Below are 22,435 nucleotides of genomic sequence, written 5' to 3'. Positions count from 1 at the left end.
GGTTTGTGTCATATTTTGTAATATGTCTCTTTCAGTCTAATTTATTTTCAGTTTATATTTAACTTTCAGTTTGTTTTGCATGTAATATTTCTTTAGAACGACGTTTAAAACTAGCATTTTCCATATTATGGTTTTGTTAAATAGGGTGCATATAAAATGAAATTAAAATAAATGACATAAAATTAACAAAATGAGATGGCGGGAAATTACTATTCCGATGTTATGCTTCTAACGTGATGACGTCAACAGATGACGTTTTGTCAAATAGGGTGCATATAAAATGAAATTAAAATGAATGACATAAAATGAACAAAATGAGATGGCGGGAAATTACTATTCCGATGTTATGCTTCTAACGTTATGACGTCAACAGATGACGTCATTTGTTTTGACTTTTTCTCTACAGTAATGGATATCTAAGATGCTGACAGGCAACAATGTCGAGTTTCGTTTTAAGAACTTGCATCATGGTGTTACTAACTGTAGATGTTTATGGAAGGTATGTTAACCGCTTGGAAAGTAATGATAACATTAAAGATAATATTATCTATATTATTCCTTTTCAGGTTAGTATAGATATTTGGGCACTTAAAATCGATTCGTTTCCGTCTATTTGAACTTTGACACCATTACTGATATTTTTTTATTTCATTTGGCACGTTACAAATGCGGAAATCATCAATTAGTAATAAACGTATCTGTAATTTGTCATTTTTAACAGATAGTTTGACCAATTCCCAGATCGTTGATTCTATGCTTTTTGAAAATCGAGATTGTTATTTGCTCAGATTTTAAGTTCACTGTAGGTACTATCACAGGAGTCTGACGTTTTATCAGTAAAGTACGGCGAAATCTCTGACAATGTGAAATTTCTTATCGGTAATATAAATAAACAAAAGTGTAATGATTAGCACTTAGCTTAAATTAAAGTGGAGCAATGGACATCTTTAACAGGTTACTTAACTCTTTGAAAATACTGATAATCCATAATGTTGACTAATGATTAATTTAAACACCTCTAAAGTTTATACAATTTTCTCCCACTACTTGCTCATATTAAATACATTAAAGTTTGTTTCAAATGGTATCGCGAATGGTCTTCGGGTATGCATACAAAATATATTCACATTAGCTGCTTCGCTGACAGCAGTTCTTTTTACACGAGTTTTAATTATTTCATGCCCCCCCCCCCCCCGGCATTGGCTATAGGCATTCAATTCATTATCGAAGGGTCACGACCCTTGTAATGCTGAACCCGCCATCAAGTTGTCAAATCGGGTTTACCTTGCATGGGTGCACAGTCTGCAACCTCTCTGACTGATTTTCGGCCAACACCTGGTTTTGGTAATTTTATCTTGAACTTAATCATTTTTGTTAAGAAGTTCTATTTAGAAGAATTCTTTTACTAATTACAGACAAAATATATAGCAACGTCACTTGATTTGTGTGGGTGGGTCATTCATGCAGGGTTGTAACAACTTCTGTCCGTTCTTTGGTGCTGAAATTTGAATTCACATAACGAAAGCCTAGTACTTTCGACTATGAATGGAAAACTTAGGACCCAAAAGGAACAGTTAGAAATTATTGAAGCATGTAAAAAAAAGCTAAATCATTAAACATTTGTTTATTTATATTACCGATAAGCGGATTTCATATTGTCAGAGATTTCGTCGTACTTTATTGATAAAACGTCAGACTCCTGTGGTACTATTTTTATAAATGATATAACACAGGGAATATAGGAACGATGAAGTTCCACCCCTTTAATAATTTTGTTCTTAATGATAATGCGGAAACTTGAAAACTTTAATTGTCACTGGTAATTATATTAAAAAAAAAAAAAATTAAAATAAAATATTTATCTCCTCTGAAGTTACTAAGCCTGAAGTAATCTTAGTCTTTTTCATATCTCACTATTGGATACTGTCGGGCATTTCTGCACACCTAAGGTTTCCGTCATCAATATTTAAGCGAAATGCATACCGAATTCGACCGATTGACAAAAATGAAATACTGCAGTGTTTACCATTTGAAAAGAGGCAATTGTCACCAGAATATTCTTATTAAATAATAATTTTGGACGCACGGGATACCATCCCATGTTTCCCTGACTCGCGAGATGTCGGCCTATTCTGCGCACAGCTTTGAAAAGATGTAATGTTCGGGCTATATAAATGAAATACATTACTTTGGATTGTATCTGTCAGCAGTTCAGTCAAGTAGTTAGGTCAGGTTTATAGATAGTTATACAAAATTCAACGTAGTAATGCCAATGGCAAGAGATATTAAGCAAACTAAACCGATCATGTAAAAAAAAATGTAGTAATGTTCAATACGTTAGAAACATATAAGCTATTATGTTGAAGAGAGACAACAATGATATGATGTAATGTGTTTACAACATCTTGTTAATGGGGAAACAAATTACTAAAGAATTTAGAAACAGACTATATGACGGGGAGTTTCATGTGAATCCCAGTCTAGCGGCAAAAGTTGACACTTTGGGTAAAAGACGATTTTGTACGTGTGAAACAAATTTTTGCAAAATTGGAAACTGATTAAGATGCAGATTTTTAAAGCTAAACATTTCCATCTTTTAAATAATGTATTTATTTGTATGATTCTAAAAGATACATAGTAAATATGATGTTATGGGTTACAGGTACAAGAAGGTCATGGAGTGGGTCTTCGTGTTGACATTTGGAAATCACATTTTGATATGCATTTCGAGTCGAATTGTGGAATATTGTTGTACACTTTATGAATATCACTTTTCTTAATTAAATTGAAATGATTCTGTAATGATACAAAATGGATTTTGACCCAAAATATCACGTGATTCAATGTTTACAGAAATGACGTATCATTTAGCAGAATTACCCGACGTGCAGAATTGGCCGACATGGTGGGTATATATATATATATATATATATATATATATATATATATATACTGATGATTAAAGATTCCAGGTGACTCCCTCAAAACAATAGGCATAGGCAAGTTATTTTTCATGACATGATAATGATGGCATTTATTAATATTTTCTTTAGTAATTGATGAATTTGCTTTCTATGGTCTGTTATAGAGCAACAAGAGACAGTAGCGTAAAGGAAAGAGGCAAATTTGACGTGTTTGGATTGTTGGAAAAAGTCCTTTTCTTTCCATTGGATACAGATACGGTTCCGATTTGTAAGGAAACTCAGTGCTGTAAGAATCCAAACCGCATTCTTCTTCTATGTTCTATTATTATGTATTTATCGGTTTATATAAGTGGATTGAAACAAGACATTTCATATGTAATTAGGCTAAATTTGTATTTACATTTGAAAGGACGTTTAAAAAGAATATACTGAATTTACAGACAAAAGAGCACTTGAAAGGAATGAAAACAATGGACCATTTCCATATAACGCATGAGTGAGAGGAGAGAGAGTCCTTCGCCAATCGCCGACTGGGCGTAGTTTTCAATCATGTATTTAATACTGCATATTCATAAAATTGAGCTTAGTACAAAAAATTTGACAAAATACCACAAAAAAAACTACAACAAAAAGCAAGAAAACCCTATTACACATTATCCCAAGTCGTTGTTCGTTCAATATTTATCATGTGAGTTCATTGGTTATATTAGACTTACTCCAAGTAACGTTGTGGAAGAAGCTTGAATTTATAGGGAATATTTACTTTGCTTGATGAAGACAAGAGTGAAAAATACTTAAATTGTTTACTCGTGAGATGAAATACACTGTCACTGAGAAAGACGGGACTCGTGATTAGGGATACTTTACGATATTTTCTCACCCATGCGACAGAGAAATCTAGCTGTTTTGCTAACCTTACTTTTCTTATCTCAGTCTAGTCATCTCAGACCAGTCGTCTCAGTCAAGGTGTTCACACGCTCAGAACCACTTTTAAAAAAAGGAAACCCTTGTTGACTTCTGCTCTGCCTGACGTAGTTGTACTAAAATCAAACAACAACAACAACATCAATAAATCTATTAAAAATCATAGTAACTTAAGGTAAATCCATCTTTGAGAACACACCACAAAGAACATTTCGAGAGAGACAAAGACACAAACGCATACGATGTCGAACCTTTTGGTATTATGCTAGTTCGTTCCACACAGGATGGTCAATTTTATCTATATGCAGGTCTAGCTCAGTACATTTTTCAGGTCAGCGTCATTAAATGTAGCTAAAGCTACCTAGCTAGTTTTAAATACTTTGTTCGAAACAAGAAACCAGCGATGTGAAGCAACCAGGACCGTTCCCGAGCTCTCCTTCCCAGTAATGACAGCCAACCATTCAACTGTAAGGGACCTTTATGGACCCACAGATTGAGGCCAAACTACCAGGGTTCCTTGAACCCATAAAAGCCTTGGGGAGGTGGCACCATTCCCTTCCCCAGGAACAACTAGCAGGCTGCGGTGCAGTCAGAAAAAGTGGCACATGCACAATTGTGCGCACGCCACTATAATTAAACTCAACAACAACAGCAGCAGATAACAATAGTGTTATCGACGCTGATATGTTTAGTAGACAAGAAACATGGATTCGTTTAGTTTCATAATGTATTCAGAGGTCCATCTAAAAAATGGTACCATGCTCTTAAACTTGCTAAGCAAGAACCTCAAGCTTGAGCTCGAAGCATTAAAACTAAAACAATGATATTCTAAAACTATAAAGAGAATATGAATAAAAACATTGAACTGGAAAGTCAAATATATACATAGTATTTTCTATTGATATTTGCAAACTTTTTATATGTTGGATGGGTAGATAGATTGATAACAGGTAGATAAGTAAATATATGGTTATGGTGAATAAAAAGGAATCAAACTCATCACTTATATGCATAATTTACTTCTTGCTTAACTTTGAGATATTTAGCTAAGTAGTTAATTCCACTAGACAGGTTTTCATTGTGGTAGGGTTCCAGACTGACAAATCTTGAGATCCTGACTGGCTGTCTCTGGAGATTGTAAGAGTATGTCAATTCTTTAGAAATCAGAAAAATAAGTATACTTGTGTATATGTTTGACAATCACGAAAACAAAATGGATTTCTGTTTCAACACAGCTTGAACATTCAGGACAGTATATTTCATTTCTTGGTAGAGAAAGAAAATATAGAATGATGAATAAAATTAGAGTTACATTATTCAATGCTTTTTTTCTCTGTCTAGCTTTGAATGAGATGGTTTTACTACAAGTGTCATATCTAAAAATGTTTTGAACACGAGCTTGAAGTAACAGCTCATTAACTTTGGATAACAGATATTATAATCATCAGCGTGATATGTGGCAAAGATGTTTTAATTATTCAATCTTTTGGAATCTTGACAGACAATCTTATTACTGAAAAAGAAGTTAGTACCGATCATGACTGCGATCACGGAAGCCTAGCAGATATAAATCTTATAGAACTTGGTATCCATTACTTAGATGAACTAAGGAATGCGTGTATTGGCCTCCTCCATCATTCGGCCGACCTTACGCCATATGTCGGAGTATTTCTGGTGACAGCTGGTATCGTGTTTCTTGTGGGTATCTCATTCAAGATTCGTTGCTTGTTTAAAGGTAATTGTATATGTTTCGTTTTCACTTCTGATATACAATAAATAAATGATATGTAGATAGCATTGCCAGGATAAAAGTGCTTTACTTTTCCTAAAAAGGAAGAAATTGGTATACACACTTCTGATAAAATCACAATACAATTTTGAGTACAAGAAAATTATTCAAGAGTGAAGTGTATAATACATTTCTATTTCTTCATTGAGATGTCCAGTACTTTTATTAGCTTGTCCAGTTTAGCTTTATTTTGCACATTTATGTATTAGCTGAAATTAAATAGAAATGATTTTGGTCTCGCCGAGTCGCTACTTTTTCAGACACTGGCATTGAATTATCCATAAGATACACTATGTAGCACAATTTTTGTTCCTGGGTAGTAAGTGTTATTTAGTAATTGTTTATGCCTAAAGAGTATAGAAAATGGCTATTATTCCCCACAAACTTTGCGTTTGTGACCAGAACAGTGATATTTTGAAATTTACCTATTGCCAATGAGAAAACGGGCAAATTTGTATCTTTTCGTTCACATAAAGTCACAAAGAAGCAACATATGAGTCAAAATTAACATGAATTTATACTAAAATAATACCAAAATGAACACAAAAGATTTAGAAGTGAGTAGTTTTTAGAGATTTACAATTATACTGTAAATTACTTTCACGAATCAGCCCCCAAATGTAATCTCCCATCATGTTCTCGTTATACTTTCCTTGGCAGCTGCGTTCAAAATGAAGCATATCCAGGTGGAAGCGCTCGCCTTGCTCCTCTGAGTACGCTCCCATGCTCTCCTTGAATTTATCAAGATAAGCATCAAAAATATGAACTTTGAGGGACATCCTGCAGCCCACTGTGCCGTAGTTCATCACCAGAGTCTCAACCAGTTCCACATAGTTTTCGGCCTTGTGTGATTGGCAAGGAAAACCCTAACCACGGCGATAAAACTGTTCCAGACCGTTTTCTCCTTACTAGTGAGCTTCTTGGGGGAATTCATTGCACTCCAGGATCTTCTTTATATGTGGTCCGACGAAGACACCGGCTTTGACCTCTTGCCTCAGACAGCTTAGGGAAGAAGTCTTGAAGGTGCTTGATGGCTGCCAATACCTTATCTAGAGTTTTGACAAATTGTTTCATAAGGCCCTGTTTGATGTGCAGTGAGGTATCATCACCTTCCGGGGGTCCACCAGTGGCTCCCACTTGACATTGTTCGTCCCCACAGAGAACTTGATCCGCTATTGCCAGTTCAGCCTGTGGTAGTGCGCCTTGGTGTCCTTGCTGTCCCAAAAGCAAATATAGCAGGGAAAGTTGGTAAAACCGCCTTGGATAATCATCGGGAATACCACCATTTGGAAGGCTCTGATGACCTCCCAGCCGTACTCATCATACTTCAAGGTGTCCAGCAAGGTCTTGATGCTGCTGTGATCCTCTTTGAGGTGTACCGAGTAAGCCAGGGGAAGAGACGAGTACCTGTTTACATTATGGAGCAGCATGGCTTTGAGGCTCCTGGACGAGCTGTCAATGAAGAGGCGCCACTCATTCTGGTTACAGGCGATTCCGTTTTCCTCGAACAGACTGGTCACATTGTGTCAGAGGTAGAGCTCATCTTGACGGGTGAAGAAGCTGGAAAAAGTTTGGTGAATCTTTCTCTGGTCTTCGACTTGCACACTTTCATCCAACAAGTTCCACTGCTTGAGCCTAGACGTCAAAAGTTCGGCATTGGACTTGGTGAGACCATGATCTATGATCAAGTCGTTGATGTCTGCTTGGTTGGGATAGTATGGGTTTCTTTCCTCAGCTCCACTTCTGAAATTGTCATCTGGATCTACAACGTCTTCCTCGCTCTCGGGCCTGCTGCTTTCTTCTAAAGACGGCTGATCTCTCTCCGGAGGAGTGGGTACGGGGAGCTCAGTGCAATGTGGTACCGGGGCGATGGACGAAGGAAGGTCCTGATACTTGATAGCAGGTGCAATTTTGCCAGCCCGACACTTGTAAGGGTCCACCTAGTAGAAGTAGCAGTTGCTTGAGTGTCCTGTTTCCGCCAAATTCTAAGGGCATCGAACTTCATGGCTCTCTTTTCCCCTCTGTACCATCCTACAAAAGTACATTTATTTCACCTTTTGCTCTAAACTGAGTCTAAAATCAAACTCAGAACAAATATGGGACAAGATAAAAGCCATAAAAGGGAAAGCAACTACCTCAGCCCCAAAAATTAAAAATGTCATAACAAATAAAGATAAGGCAGACCTCCTAGCGAAGCATTTTTCGAACATGAGTAGCAACAATAATCACACCAAAAACTTTCAAGAACACAAAAAACTAATGGAGGGAACCCAACCTCAAATGTTTCAAGACCAAGGAACAAAAGAATCTCACCTTAATAGCGACATCACAGTACATGAATGGAAGATAGCCCTACGATCCAAAAACGAAACATCCCCTGGTAAGGATCAGTTAGGTTACATTATCTACAAAAAACTACCTATCAATATAACAATAGCCATAATCAAACTCTTTAATAGGATATGGGATAAAGGCCAACTACCCACCAAATGGAAACAGGCCATAGTAATACCAATCCCCAAGCTAGGTAAAGATCCCAACAACATAAATTCGTACCGACCCATCTCCCTTACAAACAATATTTGCAAAATAATGGAGACAATAATCGCAAATAGGTTAAAACACCACCTAGAAAACAATAACCTACTCTCCATAAATCAATGTGGCTTTCGGAACAAACGGTCCACAACTGACCAACTTCTCAGATTGGAAACAGACATCAAACTCGCTTTTAACACACATAGGAAAACCGATCGCAACCTCATAGCGGTTTTTCTTAGACCTAGAAAAAGCGTTCGACCTAGTATGGACCAATGGACTAATGGCCAAATTAAACCAATTTGGAATAACTGGACGCTTGTTCAACTGGATTGGCGATTTCCTCACAGGCCGGAAAATTACCACAAGAATAGGCAACACCCATTCGGAAGAATTTTCACTTGAAAATGGAACACCGCAAGGCAGTGTAATAAGTCCGTTACTATTTAACCTAATGGTAAACGACCTTGACCTCAATGTAGCCTCCAGAAAAATAAACTTGTCACAATTTGCAGATGATAGTGGCATATGGAGGAATGGAAATCCTGCCAATAACACAGTAGTTAAAGAAATCCAGCAGAGCCTAGACAACATAGGGAGATGGGCGGACAAATGGGGTTTCAAAATATCTCATGAAAAAACTGTGGCAATCATATTCACCCCCAAACGAAATAACAACCTAGTCTATCCAAACTTCTATATACAAAATCAATTAATCAAATACGTAACAGTAGTAAAATTCCTAGGAATGTTCTTTGACAACCACCTCACATGGAAACAGCACATTGAACAACTCACCCAGAATTGTAACAAAGATCTCAATTTACTCAGGAACATCACAGGGACTGACTAGGGATCCAACCAGGAAACCCTCCTCACGATATATAAAAGCCTAATTAGATCAAAACTGGATTACGGTTGCCAAGCATATAACTCGGCTAAGCAGCCTGTACTACAAAAACCTGACACTATCCAGAGAAAAGCCTTGCTAGCATGCACAGGAACACTCCCCTCAACATCATTAGAAGAACTACAAACACTAACAGGAGAACTACCCTTAAAATTACGTAGGCAAGAACTGCTCCTCCGATACTCCATTCGATTAGATACCCACCCAGACAACCATCCCACCAAAATAGCTATAAATAAGTGTAAAGTTGTCTTCAAACCCAAAATCATACCTATCACACCAAGTGGCAAAGTAATCCTTGAACTAAGAGAAAAGATACCTCTACTAAAAAAACAGGTAACAAACAATACAGACCAGAACAAATCACCATGGTTACAAAAACCACCAAGGATTAACATTGAAGCTACCAAATTAGGCAATAAAGAAGGACAAGAAAACTTACTAAAACCTGTACTGGTAAACGAAATCAACCAAAAATACCCGGACTATGTTAAAATATATACCGATGGATCAAAAACAAACAACCCACCAAGAACAGCAGCAGCAATAGTCATTCCTGAATTCAATATACAAACGGGATCCAGATTACCTGACTATTGCTCCATTTACACCACTGAATTCTGGGCTATACTTGAATCACTACAATGGATCAAAGACAACCAAATACCTAAAGCAGTCATTATAAGCGATTCCCTAAGCGTTATCAAATCGATCCAAAATCGCAATACACACTCTAGGGAACAATTCCTCGACAGAGCATGCCAATTAATCGACGATATCACCACAGCACATCAATTAGTCGAGCTCATGTGGATACCGTCGCACATTGGAATCTCTGGCAACGAAACAGCAGACAAAGTTGCAAAAACCAAACTAGGAGATCAAAACTCTATCAAGCTTAACTATAGCTCTACAGAAGCAATAAGCTTCGCACAAACATATATAGACCAAACATGGCAAGATTTTTGGAACTCCTCCACAAAAGGGAAAAATCACCATGAAACCCAAAAAAACGTAGATAGGAACATACAGCTACCTAAGGATACCTATTTAGAACAGAAAACCATAAACAGGATAATAACTGGAAAAACTAAACTAGCAAGCAGTTTTGGAAGGTTTATAGGACCCAAACCAGCAACCATTAACTGCTTTAACTGCCACACCACCGAAGATCTACACCACGTATTCAATATATGCCCAAAATATCAACTCGCTCGGAAAATATTTATCAAAAACCAAAAAGAGATTGGATTACCACACACATACCCAGAGTTACTTATGGACTCTAATAAAAATAAACAATTAGCATATAAAAATATAAATCAATTCATAGACTCAGCAGGACTTAGGAACAAAATATAATTACTATCCCCACAAAACCAAAAGACCCAGTAACTAGCTAAATAAATGTAGAAGCCACCACATAAAAAATCCATAACATATCATTCAATTTTATAAAAGTATTAATAAATAATTCACTTACGAAGCACCTATAAAAAAACTAAGGAAACCGCAAAATCGGATGCCCTAGATGTCCTTAACGAACCGAGTAATCAGCTAGGATTCCTGTCCTAGATGTCCTTAACGAACCGTGTAATCGGCTAGGACTCCGGTCTCTTGCTAAATAAAGTATAAATAACATTCAATCTCTAAAAACATCAATTAATAAATAACTTAAAGAGGTAATATCTAAAAACTTATAAATAACATAACGTAGGAAACACACCCTAAACACCTCGACTAGTAATACCATAATAATCTTGAAAATCTCTCTTCATACATGATATCTACTAAGAACCTCTATAAACAGCATAGAACATCCCCCCTCCTTTTAGAACATTTTGAAGAGGAAAAAAAAAAAAAAAAAAAAAATCTCAAAAAAAAAAAAAAAAAAAAAAGGCAAATGCAACAAGAAACCAGCGATGTAAAGCAAGCAGGACCGTTCCCGAGCTCTCCTTCCCACTAATGACAGCCAACCATTCAACTGTAGGGACCTTTATGGACCCACAGATTGAGGCCAAACTATCAGGGTTCCTTGAATCCATAAAAGCCTGGGGGAGGTGGCACCATCCCCTTCCCCAGGAACAACTAGCAGGCTGCGGTGCAGTCAGAAAAAAGTGGCACATGCACAATTGTGCGAACGCTACTATAATTAAACTCAACAACAACAAAATTTATTTCACCTATGAATAAGAGATTCTCCAAACAGTTTACACATATGATATATTTTTTCAAAAACATTGAACATTGTAAAACATTTTAAAATTAAAACCTTTTACAATTTTAAAAATGTAGCAAATTTTTTAACATAACATTCTGAGCAACAATTGTCCATCTTACCTTCATGATTTTTTTTTTGCAATGCTCGCAGGAAAAATGAGGTGCCCAGGCTTTGTCTTAATTTACGACAATCATGCCGAAATATGCGTTGTAGGCCTCACACATCTCAGCAGATTCTTCTACTGAGTAATTGTTCGTACTTGTCTTGATAAAGTGGCCGCAGACATAGTAAAGTGCGTTTACCGGATGCTTGCAGCCTCTTGATGCCATTTCAGAAAAATGCAGATAAGTACTCACTTAGGCAGCGGGAACTAAGCTGAACCGGTGGGCTTAAGGCCCCTGTATTTATTTTGCTATTTATAATACTGTAAAGTTCTAGAAGTTACTCCAAGTTTACTCAGTACTGAATCTATCTGGAATGTTCTGGAAAATAGGTAAATTTCAAAATATCACTGTCCTGGTCACAATAGCAATATTTGTGGGAATTAATAGCCCTTTTCTATACTTTTGAGGTATAAGCAGTTAGGAAATAACACTCACTACCCAGAAGAAAATAAAAAAATTCTTACACGGCGTTACTTGCAAACTACACTGACGAAGTATTTTTTACATCAACAACTGTGGTCATATAATTTTTAAGGTGTTAAATAAACAATGTTACGAATGGAAAATTAAAAATATTGACATTTTAAGACTGAAAATACGACGTGGACCTGGTCAGTGGTATAGAAGACGGAAACCTAGATCGGTAAGCCTAGTCTAAAATCCATACTTTCACTCTGCTGTATTACATTATACATTATCTTATATAAATGTTTATAATTTTAATATGTGTAGGTTTATTTTATTTTGTTGTATTTGACTTTTAAAGTTTTGAGTGTAATCCATATTTATAGTTTTGATACTTTACCTTTAGTTGGCACCATAAAGTCAATAATGTGCTGAGATGCCATAACACGTTATTACAGCCATACCTGAAGCCCTAATTCAAAACTATTCCCAAGTCTGACTGATCTAGTAATTTTAATTTATTAAATAATGCTTTCGAGTCTCCATGAGCTACTAAATTTACAGCAGTGAACAAGCAGACAAAACTTATCGAAGTTTTAATTTATTTACACGATCACGCAGCCCAGAGGAAAAAATGTACTATTTTAAATGTAACCGTTTGTCAATTTATTTTTGTATGTGAACTATTTATCTACGACAGAACAGAACATAATCTTTATTCAGTACTTAAGGCACCCGGCCCATAATTAATGCCATAATAAAACACTGTATGAAACACAATGCGCCGGCCGTTAACTGTATAGTAAAATACACTTGTTTAGGTAATGATATTGTGCTACGTGTTTAGGCTCGAATAAACAGTAACACAGAAAGAGTGAAAACAACAAGCTTTTTAAAATTTTACAAATAATTTATTTCCCCAGAAAAAATTCTGCAAAAATAAAAAAAAGGAGACAAAATTACGATTTCAAGAATCAAATCCAAAAATAATCTAAGAATAATCCACGAATTAAATTGCAAAAGTCCTAGTAATAAATGTTCTAATAATTTCAAGTTCGAATCTTGATGGCAAATCCAAGATGGATGACGATGAAATATGCTGTAGTCAGTACTGTTTTTATCTACAGTTCCTTGTAGAAATACAAAAAATGACACTCCGGTGTTGGAAATCCAAATTAAATTTGTAAGCAATGTCTTTCCAACATTTCTGTGTGAGCACTCCTCAAAATATTTTCAGACAAAAAAGGAATTAATCCTTTTGAAATCCAACTGATCTAAAGAAAATTATAACTCAAAATCTTGCTACAACAAAATAACTTGACATCAGTGTAAAAAGCCCCAAACTGAGAAATCTCTCTCTACGCATCTCTATTAAAATTAACAAATGCGCAGTAATGGAAAAACCGGAATTGCGAAATCGAAATGCGGGGGTCACGTGATCGTGTTTATGTCACGTACACCAAAAATGACCCTGACGAAAACCAATCATTTTAAAATAAAATAGAACTTGTTTATGAAGGTTGCTACAAATTCTGAAACAAGGTCGGGATTTAGATCAACACCTAGTGTTTACGAAAGAATGATTCAGGTCAACTGATTTTCTGGAAAAATATCATCTTCAGTGAATAAATTTACATTATAATAGCATATAATAGAATTCAAAAAATTAAAACTGACAAACAATTAATTAAATATGAATTAAATAAGATATATGTAACAACTGATACTTTTTGCAACTCATCGCGTAGATGAAGTACATGTACACGCAAAATGATACTCATCTTCTACACACTGGATATTTTCTTTAGTTATAATTTGCAAACTCTTTCATCACTTTCAATTTTATTTTTTCTTGCTCGTTAAACGATTAAATCATGTTTAGAACATAGAAAAGATGTACATGTTTTTCTGAAAATGAAAGGGAGAACTAATGTTAAATATTTTTCAATATCTAATAACGTCTTTTACTGACTGTAATAAACATATTTTGCAGATTCGCCTATCTGACTTGACCAGATTGTAACGAGGAATCAGATAGACGTTGTTTGAAAATATAATATGTTTTCTGTCGCCTATTTCTTGCGCTTCTTGCGCTAGATTACAAAACAAAAAGCTTGAAAGGTTAAAACAATTGTTACTTTACTGACCCATGTGCCTTTGGTGTGTATTTGTAGATACATAAAAATGTCAACGCTTGTTATGCTAACATGTCTTTTTTCCTTAGCCCAGCTCAACCTCGATGAGAAAAACAATCCCCATATAATTATAAAATTACACCGTTTTAATAGATTTGCTTCTATAATATCAGCGCTCATAATTTCACAGATAATCGCCATTTCGAAAGATAATTATTTATGTTTTTGCTAGATTCTTTTCCATTCCTATTTCAATACAGATTCATCTGTGACATTAATTAGTTGTTGCAATACCCATACAGTTTTCAGAACAATTAGTCACATCATTTGCATATAGTACGGCAACAAAGATCTCTGGTATCTTTTCTTTGATGAAAATACCCATAGTTTGTAATGTTTTAACTAAATCATCAGTACCCCCCCCCCAAAAAAAAAAAGGGGCTTGGACACATCTTTGTCTTGTTTCCACATTGCAATTAAAATATTTGTGTAGTCCATTTGGTATTTCGTATACAGTTTGTCTTGTTCCCACATTGCAATTAAAATATCTGGGACGTCCATTTGGTATCCGTACACAGATTGTCAAACAAGAATAGATATTTTTTTTAAACTTGTAAAATATTTCCATCTATACCTTTCTGTTCAAGAGAAAGCCATGGTTTATTATGTTGTTCACGATCAAAATCATTTGAGAAATCATTACATACAAAGCGAAACCTACTACTAGATTTACATATATAATTCTGAGCAAATGCATGCAAACTGAGTATAATATCACATTTACTCTAGTGTTTCAAAAGTCAGCCTGAGATTCATCTATTAGAGAAATTCCCCTGCAAACACTCTGGTTATTCATACTACCATTCTTAAACCTGTTGGGTACATTATACTTTTTGACCAGCCCCATGGAAATGCCTGTTTCAAAGATCCTGTTAAAGATCACATTAAGAAATGAAACAAATGCATGGTAAAGTCTGCTGGTTACAAATGACCGGAATTTAGTTGGGACCTGGAGTTTCATTTTTCAAAGGGCGAGAGATATAAATTATTTTTTGATTTGCAATTGGTTTATTCAATTGAAATTGTCAATCTTTCTTGCAGTACCCGACTTGTCATTCATATTTTCATCTCTGATTGACATTAATAAAAATGAGGATAATTAAACTTTGCTACTCTAGATTGACCTACATTTACTCTGTTATGGTATTTGTTCATTCACAATTGCCTTAATGAGTATAGGGTCATTTCTTGATTGTACAAGTATATCTCTCATTTACTTTTCATATAATGACTTCTTCAAATTACACAAGTTCTTCTTTCTATCGTGAACGTACGCATCTAAATGAATAATTTGGTTTGTCAATCTAAATTCTCTTAAAAGTTGAAATTTCACCTTGTTTAGCATTATCGCAGTCTTGACCCCCCCCCCCCGATGTTTGTAATTTTGCGGTGAACTTGGAACATCTGTGTCTGCATTTACACAATCGTTGATACTTAAATATTTTAAATCAGTTATATCGGCATGTTCAATAAAATTCTGCTCAGAAAGGTGGAGAAAAGATTCCTCATTTGTGTCTTTCGATCGAAAAATTACCTATTGTTATCGTCGTCATCATCATCAAGGTCATCGCTAACGCCATCTTCACTGACCTATTCATTATATACATACATACATACATACATACATACATACATATATATATATATATATATATATATATATATATATATATATATATATATATATATATATATATATATATAATCACTTGCAATCTGATCAAGTAACCTAAAATTATTCAATTTATTAGCAATTTTCTCGGTACAATAGAATCTGAAAATGGGAGAATTCCTCTGTCATCAGTAGTATTATATAAAGGGAAACAACTCTGCAGAGGCTATAAAATAATATACTATGCTGAACCCATTATTTGCAATGCATATTTCATTTTCATTCTTATCTTTGGAAAACCCATCATTAAGTACTTGATCTTCATATCCTTAACACTCGTATTTTTGTTTTTACCTTTCTAGGTTGCACAAACGTGCCTATTCTAGCTTGCTACAGTTCAATACTTACACCCTTATTTCGATCTTTTGAGAGAGGTCACTATAAGGTGTATATCTCGACCTGTGCAAGGTGGCGCCCCCATTTATTTAAGAGTTTAACGTTGTTTTTTCTGAGTTCATCGTGGTATAAACTGTCAGTTGCCGACTCACACGGCAAATAACGCCCGAAGGGCGTTATGTAAGCTGTGTGAGTCGGCAACTGACAGTTTATACCACGATGAACTCAGAAAAAACAACGTTAAACTCTTATAATTGAAATTTTAATTATTTTTTATGTTATTTTGTTTGCATCATTAAAAAATATAAATCTTAATTGAGCGTAGTAATACATGTTTGGGGTTTTTCTGTTACGTAGCTATTTATAGCAGTTAGGCTTGTCCTGCTTGATCGTAACAAGGTCACCATAATACCAGTCCTTCAACCAATGATAGCCCATGTAAGGAATTATAACAATGCTGCCATGATTTGTATATTTTGCCTTAATGGACACGTTTATTCAAAGTGAGAGATCAATATTTAAAGTCACGATGTCATGGCTGTAAGAATGTATGCATTCGTAGACTGACTGAATGTGATTTGGCAGATTCATCACTGTTCTGGCACATGAGTGATCTAATTTCGCTATTCAAAACCTATTTTCGTGTTTATAAACAAGATAGACTAATACATTTATGTGTATGATGTTAGGTTATATAAAGTCTGTGATCAGTTTTGTTAGTTCAGACATACACACACACACACATCTAATATAACTGAGTATTTATTTTATCCCTTAAGTTATTATTATGATTTGATTAGTGACAATGGTTTATAACCTGATCCCTCTCATCAAATGTGTGACATCATTGTTGAAAATAGACACACAAAAGGACAGATGCAAACTGAGGCAAATGCTGATATAGAATGCTCCTTGTGGAAGAAGCTATGACTTTTTAACTCAGGGGTTCAAAACAGCAAGACAATTTAATTTGTTGAATTTTGTGTTTATTGTTTACACACTTTTCTAAGTATAGTGTAACAATAATTACAATACAGCAATATCACTATAAAAATGAAAAATTGTATGACACATTCATGTATTTACTACTTTGATATTTGTACTTGTATCTAACTATTTGTTATGCATTTTCTTAATTTGTCTATAATTATTCATTGAAAATTGCCATATAATAAAAACCAGGAGTTGTACATGATGTTTTGTAAATTATTATTCTAGCCTTGATAGTTGAGATGGGGCACTTAACTTGAAAATCATGTATTTCCTTAACTTGTTTGCACTTACTCATTTTAGTTGGAACTAAACTGGAATGTGCAGTTATTGAAATGACAGGTTGATTGTGTAATGAAACCTGTCATAGAGTTCATTGTACTATGTGACAGTGCTTGTAGGTGATTTTGAGCAGATTCAGTGCTAACATTTACTTGATTTGTACTGCTAGAGTTTGTAGTGGTCATTTTAACATTTGCTTGCTTAGTACCGCTTGAGTTTGTAGGGGTCATTTGAACATTTACATTTGCATGAGATAGCATTGCTGAAGAGTCTTGAGCAGACAATGCTACATTTGAACATACATTGGAAAGAATGTTGCTCATTTGTTGTTTATGTTGAGTGCTGGGCCTTGTGTATGGTTTCAGTGATAGTTCATTGGAGTGGTCAGACAAAGACATAATGTGCCTAGCTGGAAGGTTGGCATCTGTCATTGCATTCAAAGCTGTGGCACGAAGAGAGTGAGCAGTATATCTTGCAGATATATGGGCATTTTTGCATATGTCAGGCATAAAACAGCTAAATTGTCTCTTTCCAACACATCTTGTTGTGTACCATATTTGACAAAATTTGTGATTTTCAAAAGCATTTTTATCAGTGTGACAAAATAATGATTCAGCTTTTGGATTAATGCGTGTAAGGTAGTATTTTACTGACCTGACTGGGCAGTTTTGACCACCAGTTGCATACATTCTCTTGTCATAATTTTCCTCCTTAGCATTTAAGTCTCCCTGATGATTTTTTTGTATAGTTTGATGGGTCAGAATGACATATTCAGCCCCTGTTTCATCACACCTGATTTCAAGACTGTTGGGTGTTAATTGACTGTGAAATTCTAATCCACGAGTAACATAGTGGATGGACAGATATAACCAAATCCTGTATCTGAGTGTGATAGGGTTATCTTGCATCAGGTACTTATTGATTACATACATGTCTGATGGAGGAATAATGGGTTTGTGTTGAGTTGATCTTGATAAACCATTCTTTGTGTTAAACTTTAATTTTCCATTTAACATGTCATTTGCTTTTCTAAACTCAGGGTCTGTAACAATATTGATTTGACGACCACATTCAACCTGCATGTAGCGATTAATAGCAGCACGGACATTTTTTAATGTGTTTTTATGGTATTCCTCAGCTTGGGCATCAGGGAGCATCCTCTTTCTTGTTTCGGTGACCTTGGGGGCTGCTTCGGCATAAAATATGGCTAACATTTGGGCCAAATGTGAAGACTCAGCTGACTTCAGATCAATCTCAATATTCTTCTCTTTGCACCATTCTGAAATTCATGTTTTTCAGCTTGGTAGTATCTAATTTTTTAACATTTAAAATATTTAGATCTTTGGGAAGAATCATTCATGCATATCTTCTCTTCATTTTTTTATTATTAGTTACTATTATATAAAAGATTGGTTACATTTTTAGGCTATCACAAGTATTACTTTAAAGATAAAGTACACCTTATTCACTGCAGAGAAAGTTAAGTCTCATTTTTATAAAAAAAAATGGCATGAATCATTTATAATTATTTTTTGTTGTTTCTTTTTGCATAAAAATTAACAAAATAATGCCTTTTCATAACATAATTTAAGAAAATAATAAATAAGAGCAAATTAAGTATCAAGCAACGTTACTTTAAGCTTACATTGATGAACAGTCCAATATACTACTAATTATTATTATTATTATTATTATTATTATTGTTGTTGTTGTTGTTGTTGTTAATTTATTATGATTATTAAATGAATGAATAAATCTACCTGCGAAAGTGTTGTAGCCCCATTGAGTATTTTTCTTCGTAGACTTTGAGTACCGCTGTTCAGATATGTTTAAGAGATCTTCCTCTTTAAGGGATTTGAAGCGTTTTGGTTTGTGGTCATCCTTGTTATCAAATGGGAACGTGACTGGTGTTGGTTCATTCAAACTAAATGGTAACTCAATTTGTGATTCTTCCACTTCAAAAGGCTCGTCAAATATGGATGGGTCAAAATTTTCAATATCTTCCTGCATATAATCTATCTGATAAGGCAAAGTTAGCGAAATATCTCCAAATTCTGACATATCAGTTTCAGCGTTGGATAGCTATAAATACCGTATACTGGTGACCTTGACCTAGCGCACTTTCAAACATTTTTATCCATATTTTTAACAAATTTCCCCAAAGAAAGAATGATTTTATTCATAAAAGATGAGAAATATCGGTTGCTTTAGTCTTTAAGATTTAATTCTTTTTGTTTAAATTGTAAGAATGTTCTTTTCCTTTATTGCTTACTTCGTGTCTGCCTTCACTAGCAGTGTTTATATTATGCTGTACACGTGACTCTATTTATAGAAGTGTGTATTCTTAGAAAAGTAGTTCTCCTTACAGTTCATACAGAAATGAACGCAATTCATTTTGATCACGTGGTAAGAATCTGACCAATGGAAATGTTACTTTCCTGTACCAGCTACTGGCATTGCAATTATATTTGACGAAACATCATGAAATACTATGATGAACGAAAGCGCCATAAACTTGTCAGAGTTTTTAAAAAAAATAGTGTCCCCTGTGAGTGGGGTGGGGAAAAAAGTTAAAGGTCTCTCAACCCCATTAAATGTTCATTCAAATAGAATCTGTGGCAGTTAGATATATACCATTCAACAGCTGAATGGCTAATGCAGTCCAAAAATTTGGTAAAGAAAAAAGGATTCAATTATAAGTTGTTACTTTCAGGGGAAAGGACACACGAAACGATGGAGAGGCCCAAGATGAAAAAGCCAAAAAGTAAATCAATTGGACTCCAAACGGGAGACAACCGCGGTGTCAAGAGAGAAAGAGAATCTCCTTTGTGGACACCACAAAAGAAAACGAGATCCGATCTGTGTGCTCCCACAAATCCTTCACCATGCCATGCCCCATTCAAGCTAATGAACACTTCACCTTGGCAAAAAGGTTCTCCAAATGCAGAAAGAAACATTCGAGAAGGACAAAAGGCGAATCTAGATGCTCTCCTAAGTGTGAAGCCACAAAAAGAGTACTTAACCGACTACAGCCGAGATGTGTCCGGATTGAACTCGTCGAAAGGGTCCGGTGACTCGCCCTTTCTTGCAAAAGAAGAGAACAGAATCAATGAGCCATCTCACGTTTTGGACAGGTCCTTCGAATTTCATCAAGAGCAAAGTCTGGATTTCGATTCAAGTTTTGAGAACTGGAAACCCTTTGCAAACTCCAGCTTTGTTGAGGTTGACGATTCCTGTGAAGACTGTCAGAGAAAGTTGGATTATTTCCTTGGCCCGTCTAATCCCTGTGTGTACCACGCAAAGAGATTGAGCCAACAAAGATTCGCCAATGCTAGTCATACATCAGGAACTACAGACGAAACGGGTATGTCAGTACGGACTTCTACAGATGAGGACCAGTCTGCGAGCCAGGTAATGATACGTAGCTTTTAGTCATATGAAATTAATATATATTTCTTCACGGTAATAGAATGTTTTGTAGTTATAAAGGCATTGCTAGGTTCGATGCTCTTTATCCGAGGAAACTGTTTTGAATCTTAGCTATTGACACATAAATCGAAAATGAGATACGAATAAAATCTTGATTTAACTGATGGTAGAACATGAATACACATTTATTTTTCTGAGAATTGTAACTAAATTCCTTGCAGATGAGTGAGAAACTAAATTTTTCATCTGTCGTTTTACCACTTCATGTAATGAAAGACTGGGTGTATGTGTGTACGTGAGTATGTGTGTTTGTGCGTGTGTATCTGAGCGAGAGAGGAGAAATTCAAATAAAGGAAGGTCTATATGAAAAGGCCTTTGGTGTTTACCATTGATGGTATTGATAGTTTGTATAAAGAGAAAGCAAATTATATTTATGGTTTTCTTTTTAATATTTCCGAATGTTTTTCACTTTTTAAAAAAATGTATTAGTGTCAACCATTGAACCATTGAACAAGTGTATATATTCTACCCAATTTCTATTTTCCAGTCATCATGGCAATTTCCAAGTGGCATGTCCTCTACTAAAGAGAAGTTTTGGAACACATTAGGCCGTATTAAAAGGATAGTTCAAACACCATTCCGCTACCTTTATAGATCCTGGGAATACAGTGGAATTATGGGTGCCTTGAGTTTTCAATCAGTAGACAGAAATAGCAATTCCTCGACGTTGGACAGATCTCTAGATGCTTCTAAGCTATTACAGAACAGTATTTCAGACCTGTCCAGCAGTTTTTCTGATGTGTTAGATACGCTGGAATGATTTTATTCTGCTCTAGATTAAATAACAGAGAGAGAGAGAGAGTTGTCATATTCTTAATAGCGAACTAAAACGATTCGATTGTAATTTCAGCAGAAAGTGATGCCAAGTTACATTACGGGTAACATGTTCTTTTCTTATTCTTTAACGAAAAGTGTTATTTTGTGTGAAAAGAAATTAGAAAAAAATGATTATTTACTTTTTGCTGCCAAAAGAAAAACAAAAATGTATACATTCGAAAACAAACTTATGTGTTGAGTAAGGACCATGTGTAAACTTTTAAAACCTGGATTTATGTCCAAATAGTTTTTGGATTGCATTAAAATTATTTCAGTCATGATTATCGTCAATCTGGTCTTGTATTTATACTTTTTGGTGTCACGACTTGTATTTATACTTTTTGGTGTCAAGACTTGTATTTATAATTTTATATCAGGACCTCTATCTAAATTTTTTACCCGAATCTGTGAAAAGCACCTGAATAATAAGATATTTTAGTATAGGAGACAGTTTATGTATTTTGATATGGCGTTCAAAATTTAATGTCTGGAAAATGTGTAACGACTGTTACTAGCTAAAAAGCTATTCCGGAGTCAAGGTGAAACGTGTGTTGTCCTAATGTAATCCTAACTCGAGAAGTTATTATGTGAAGTAGTAAATGACGTAGTTTGACCTCACATGACGTTGTGATAACTGTAGATGGGTAATGTATTCAGGAATCAAGTAAGAAAATAGTAAGCCAATTGGCGGTGCGAGGGGGGTTGGGAGGGGCAACTGACCTATGCAACAGGCACAAGGGGCGCCATCGGGAGCATTCTTTGCAGCTAAAATTAATAGTA

At 35.2% G+C, this 22,435-nt stretch overlaps 2 protein-coding genes across 5 annotated transcripts; one reads left to right on the top strand and one right to left on the bottom strand.

The window, feature by feature from the left end:
- Window positions 1–382: 382 nt before the first annotated feature.
- Window positions 383–21,934, top strand: LOC149773337 (uncharacterized). Of its 4 annotated transcripts, none has more exons than XM_089946436.1 (5): window positions 383–499; window positions 3,089–3,192; window positions 5,350–5,583; window positions 20,064–20,761; window positions 21,327–21,934. In XM_089946436.1, the coding sequence occupies exons 1-5, from the start codon at window positions 438–440 to the stop codon at window positions 21,597–21,599; spliced, it is 1,371 nt and encodes a 456-aa protein (XP_089802562.1). In that variant the 5' UTR covers window positions 383–437; the 3' UTR covers window positions 21,600–21,934. The 4 variants fall into 4 exon arrangements, with proteins under 4 accessions (XP_089802562.1, XP_089802563.1, XP_089802561.1 ...); XM_089946437.1 differs by having other exon boundaries at window positions 3,089–3,210; window positions 5,449–5,583; XM_089946435.1 differs by having other exon boundaries at window positions 3,089–3,210.
- LOC149773338 (uncharacterized) lies at window positions 17,043–19,377 on the bottom strand. Its single transcript, XM_089946434.1, has 2 exons — window positions 19,111–19,377; window positions 17,043–18,629 (listed from the first exon to the last, which is right to left on the bottom strand). The coding sequence occupies exons 1-2, from the start codon at window positions 19,358–19,360 to the stop codon at window positions 17,368–17,370; spliced, it is 1,512 nt and encodes a 503-aa protein (XP_089802560.1). The 5' UTR covers window positions 19,361–19,377; the 3' UTR covers window positions 17,043–17,367.
- Window positions 21,935–22,435: the final 501 nt, after the last annotated feature.

The sequence above is a fragment of the Sinohyriopsis cumingii genome, unplaced genomic scaffold (genome assembly GCF_028554795.1).
Source record: "Sinohyriopsis cumingii isolate HCF-2022 unplaced genomic scaffold, ASM2855479v2 utg000663l, whole genome shotgun sequence".
Classification (NCBI taxonomy): Eukaryota; Metazoa; Mollusca; class Bivalvia; order Unionida; family Unionidae; genus Sinohyriopsis; species Sinohyriopsis cumingii.
Note: the sequence above shows the minus strand (reverse complement) of the source record. Positions and strands in the feature narration are given on the sequence as shown.

Coding starts and splice junctions, on each gene's coding strand:
- LOC149773337 (XM_089946435.1), top strand. CDS start 438: ATGTCGAGTTTCGTTTTAAGAACTTGCATCATGGTGTTACTAACTGTA. Junction 500..3,088: donor ACTGTAGATGTTTATGGAAG/GTATGTTAACCG, acceptor GGTCTGTTATAG/AGCAACAAGAGACAGTAGCG. Junction 20,762..21,326: donor AGGACCAGTCTGCGAGCCAG/GTAATGATACGT, acceptor TCTATTTTCCAG/TCATCATGGCAATTTCCAAG.
- LOC149773338 (XM_089946434.1), bottom strand. CDS start 19,360: ATGCAGGAAGATATTGAAAATTTTGACCCATCCATATTTGACGAGCCT. Junction 18,630..19,110: donor GGGCTACAACACTTTCGCAG/GTAGATTTATTC, acceptor CATGAATTTCAG/AATGGTGCAAAGAGAAGAAT.